General features: G+C 37.7%; 1 protein-coding gene across 1 annotated transcript in view; it reads left to right on the forward strand.

Moving 5' to 3' along the window:
* The window catches only part of LOC125033406 (tRNA pseudouridine synthase Pus10-like), a 7,497-nt gene extending 5,096 nt beyond the window's left edge, over positions 1-2,401 (forward strand). The window contains exons 7-10 of the mRNA XM_047624885.1: positions 85-274; positions 667-901; positions 1,108-1,233; positions 2,313-2,401. Coding sequence (XP_047480841.1) covers positions 85-274; positions 667-901; positions 1,108-1,233; positions 2,313-2,351 — 590 coding nt within the window. The 3' untranslated portion in view covers positions 2,352-2,401. The remainder of the gene's footprint in view (positions 1-84; positions 275-666; positions 902-1,107; positions 1,234-2,312) is intronic.
* Positions 2,402-5,000: the final 2,599 nt, after the last annotated feature.

Below are 5,000 nucleotides of genomic sequence, written 5' to 3' on the forward strand. Positions count from 1 at the left end.
CCTTCCTTTTTGTTTCTAATGCACTCTATTGAAAAATTACGTTGAACGATTAATGATTGAAAATGTAACATCATATTTGATCAGATGTGAAGTTCTCTTCATCCGGGCGTGAAGATGTGGATGTGCGTTGTCTAGGGACAGGGCGACCCTTTGTGGTGGAGTTCCTCAACCCATGTCGCACAAAGTTCACCAGGTCTGAAATGAAGGAACTTCAAGCAGCTATTAATGGTAACACCAAGTTGGTGGCCCTAAGAGACCTGCAGGTTGTTGACAGGTATGTATATGTGTTAGAATGCTTTTTCTGCCTTTCTCTCTGTATGTCTTGCATGTCTCTCTCTATATATCTTACATGTCTTAGGTACATATTAATGTTAGAACACTCTCTCTCTTTCTCTTTCTCTCTTGTTCTCATTCTCTTTCTCTTTCTTTCTCTATTTCTCTTTTTCTTCTCTTTTTCTCTCTATTTCTCTTTTCTTTCTTTCTCTTTCTATTTCTCTTTCTCTTTCTCTTTCTCTCTCTATTCTCTTTCTCTTTCTCTTTCTCTCTCTATTTCTCTTTTTCTTTCTCTTTCTCTCTTTCTCTTTCTCTCTCTTTCTCCAGAGCCCACAATCCAGAAGCAGTTTAACAACTGCAGTTTAAAGTTTAACATTAATTCAATTTCCACAGAAAGGATTTGAAAGTTTTGAAAGAGGGTGAAGAAGAGAAAACAAAGGCTTACTGTGCACTCTGTTTAGCAAGGGATGGCTACGACCCCAAGGTTCTTGACAGATTGTCTGGAATGACGGAATTAACTCTTCATCAGAAGACTCCTATTCGCGTCCTCCATAGACGGTGTTTAGCAACAAGGCAGAAGATCATTCACAAAATGCTTGCATCACGTGTTGATGATTATTTCTTCAAGGTAAAGGCCATTACAGTTATAATTTGACATATTGTAAATTATGTAATAATCATTGAAATTTAAGTTGAAATTATTCACTAATAACATGGCCATCTTTTTGTGTGTGTGTGTCTTCCTATTTTTTGCAATTATTTTATTGATCATTTTACATTTTTTTTTAATTACTTTATAATTTGATTATTTGAAGATGTTTACTTTACCAACAGCTTCATCTTACTACTCAAGCTGGAACATACATAAAAGAATTTGTACATGGAGATTTAGGACGCACAACACCCAATCTAGGATCATTATTAGGCCTGGAAGTGGATATAATTGCCCTAGATGTGGAGGTAAGCATTATTGCTGAAGTTTGTCTTTATAACTCTTGAGCAAATTAAATGTGGAGATAGTTTGTAAAATTTGTTTTAATTCTATGAGTATTGCTTTATTTATATATATATTTATATTTATATATTTATATTTATATATTTATATTTATATTTATATTTATATTTATATTTATATTTGTGCAGTATAATTTAATATAAGAAGTAGTGTTGTGATATTTAGGGAAGTTTAGGTTGATTTTTTAGGAAAGGTGTGTGGTGAAATGTATTGATTAAATGAGGGGAAAAGGGAGAGAGTTAGAAAGTAGACTCTTGGAGTGACTTGATATCCCTGCACAGGCCTTTGCAAAGAGCCACAAAGGGAATCCACTAAGACTGTAGATGCCTCTCTTATCAATAATTTTCTTTTAGATATAGGCTTGTGTTTGGGACATTGGGAGTCCCATGACCTTGGTTTATTTATTTTTTTGTGATTTTGACCTAAAATTAGCTGGCTAATCAGTGGCTACCTGAAGTAGGGTTTTGAAAATAAGTACATACTTTTGTTTATGTAGCACACTATAGCCATTATTTCTGATAACTCAAGGGATCTTTAGACAGGAAAAACCTGTTGAAAGATTCTCTTTGACACCTAATTTGATGCACTGTTGCCAAACCCGTAGCTCCACCCCATTCCCAGGAATCTACACCAGTTTAAGAATTAGCATTTTATCTTATTGATTTTTTCAATACCTTTACATCCTATTATGGACTTCAGATATTTAAAAATCTCTCTTAATATGATATGCAAGCTTACAATATCTTTAAGATATAATTATAACTATGACTTTATATGTAAATGAAAAATAGAGCTGCTTCATTGGAGTAACTCCAAAAGCATTTATTACTTGGAATTTTGGTACTTTCATTGGTTCTATACAAGTTTTCATCTTCATTATGATATGACTTTACTGTTATATATCATTTACCACATGCTTTACATCTGTTGTCTTGTTTGTTCATTCATTTCTTGTTTTTAGCATCAAATAGAAATGTTATAGCTTTAGTAGTAGAAAGTTTTAAAAATTAATTTCCTTTTTCAGAATGTTGCTTTGGATTGGCCTCCAAGATGTGATGATTGATGATTGTACTTTTGTATAGAACAGAAAATTAAAGTGTTCCTTAAACAAAATTTGTCTTCTTACATCATGTATGATAAAATGATTTTTTGGTATTGAATTCCAGTAAAATACCTGTACTGGTTTCTTTTCTTCTGGAAATCAAACATGTTTGAGTCTAAGGGCAATTACAAATGCTTCAATGTCCAATGTCTGTCTCTTAGTCACTTACATTATCCATGGTTTCTAGCACACTTCTCTCCTGTGCCTTTATTGGTGTGCCACTTTCTCTTGCTCTCGTATCCTCCTCCTTCACCTCCCCACATTTTTATGTCCATAACATCTCGGCCTACTGCTTTTGATCATCTGATATTATTCACACTCTCATTTCTTTTTCTGTCTAACAATGTAGCTCCTACCATCAACTTCAACCTTCTCATTTTGGCTGTGTCAAACTTTTTACCAGCCTCATTCAGTAACCATTCCTCAGATGTGTGCTTTTTACAATTCTCCTTTGCACTTCAGCAGTGTTTTTTTCCCACAGAATGTATTGTTAATATCACAACTTGCACTACTGCTTTAGTGGCTCATGTTCCATCTCTCCTGTATACCAAAAATTGCAATCCCCTACCTTTTCCATACTCAGAACTCCTCATTTGCTGGCATCATATTCTGATAACATACTGCACACATAATCTGTCACTCTCGGCAAACTTTCAACTGTTCCTGAAGAGCTCTTCACCACCCTGTTGCTGCACTGATTATACCTAATTGAATTCCTTCACAACTAAATGATCTATCACTACCACCGTCTCTGCCTGATTGCACATCTCTATCACAACATTCTCCACTCCTTCTCAAAGATCATCTTTACACAGACCTTGATACTTATTTAAATGCTTTCGCTAATGCAACAAACTCCTTGCTGCCATTTCTTGCTCACTTTTTCAACACCTATTTTAGAACAAACAAGGTGTTGACAGTGCCTCTGCTTTTTCTAAGCCCAAACTACATGACTGCAACATCTTCAACACACTCTGCAACCTTCATATCCTTCAGAAACAGTTTCACTGGCCTTTTCCTATGTAGTGGGATGAGACTTTGGGAAGAAGGGAGAGAACTGAACAAAGGAATATGTAGTAAGAAAAAACCTTGTTGACCTGCTTCCTGGCCTCCCATAGAGCGAGGCTTACTTTGAATCTGAGAACTGCTGCCTAAAACTTGTAGACAGGGCAGCTCCGATAAAAGACATTATGGGAACCACCACACGTGCGTCTTTGTGCAGAGCATTTTTGAATAGATATGTTCCTGTGTATGCTTAGAGAAGACAGTTGTTGGAGAATATGGTACTGCCATGTGTATTGTATGGAGTCATGGTGTGCAAATGTCTCGAAATGAGCAATGGGGCATGGAATCCAAACTGGGAAGGAGAAAGAAAGCTGTGAGATTCGGAATACCACATGAAGCCGAAGTTAACCACTTATTCCAATAGTTTGCAAAAGCAACTAGCAAGGAAAGGTGCCCTATTTATTGGGTTTTAAACCATTTCTGCCGGGCTATACATTGCGGCATTATAACAAACTGCTTGATCTGCGGAGAGTGGCTGTACACAGTGGCAGCGTGCCAAAACGCTATGAGCCAGCTGTTCAGCTTGATGTAGCGAACTCCTGCACTCAAAGTCGGCTCATTGGCATTAATCTCCAGAGCGTAAAGTTTTTTATTTATTTTCTCCACCCAGTGAAAAGGGGTTAGGGAGAATAGGTCTTCACGCCAGTGAGGAATAAAATTTCCTGACATCCAGATGAATTCTGTCGGCCTTTGTGGGTGTTGCAGCATGACTGTTCAGGGGAAGAAAAGGGAGTATGATAGGACTCAGCAGAGGACAGGGAGGAAATGGAAGTGCATTCTTTGGTGGACTTAATGGAAGAAAAGTGTGGAAAAAGGTGAGAACCACTACTGACCTGGCTGAAATAGTCACCCAGTTCATTGGTTACTTGAGGAGATGAGAGTATCTCAAATATGGAGGATAGGGGCTGGATGGTGCGGATATTTGCTTGACAGTTTATGTATCTGATGCCAGACAGCAGGAATTGATGCAGAAGGTCTGGTTGTTTTGCTGTTCCAGATCATTTGAAGACAGGGAGATGCTCTTGTAAAAGAGACAAGGGCTGTTAGCTGACTAGGGGTGCCTTGCTTATAGTGGTAACCGTTCTACGCTTCACATTTCAAACAGTGCTTTGGTGCAATCAGAGTTCCACCAGGATGAGGGGGTGTTTCCCTGATATTTTATGGATTCTACACCATACTGCAGAAATATTGCCAGCTGGTTTTAATAGATATTTGGATTGTGCGGCACAATTGAGCTGATGTTCTTTTAAAACTGATAAGGTCTGATGTTTGGCTGGGGATATTTTGCTTGTAGCAATGACCTCCATACTACACACTTCAATCAAAGTGCTTTAGAGCATTCAATGTTCCAAATACGGAACACTTAGATGTGTATGATCGAGAAGTTTGGGGAATGGCTGTGAAGGCATCGCTCAGGACAGAGACTGTGAAATAAGAAAGTATGTCTGATGCAGAAGATGGAGGAAGAGGGAGAGTAGAGAGAGGTAAAAGTGTGCCAGTCTGCTCTATTATAGCACCAGCATGGGAGGTTGGGAAATGAGGCAT

This window comes from Penaeus chinensis, chromosome 16 (assembly GCF_019202785.1).
Source record: "Penaeus chinensis breed Huanghai No. 1 chromosome 16, ASM1920278v2, whole genome shotgun sequence".
NCBI classification, from domain to species: domain Eukaryota; kingdom Metazoa; phylum Arthropoda; class Malacostraca; order Decapoda; family Penaeidae; genus Penaeus; species Penaeus chinensis.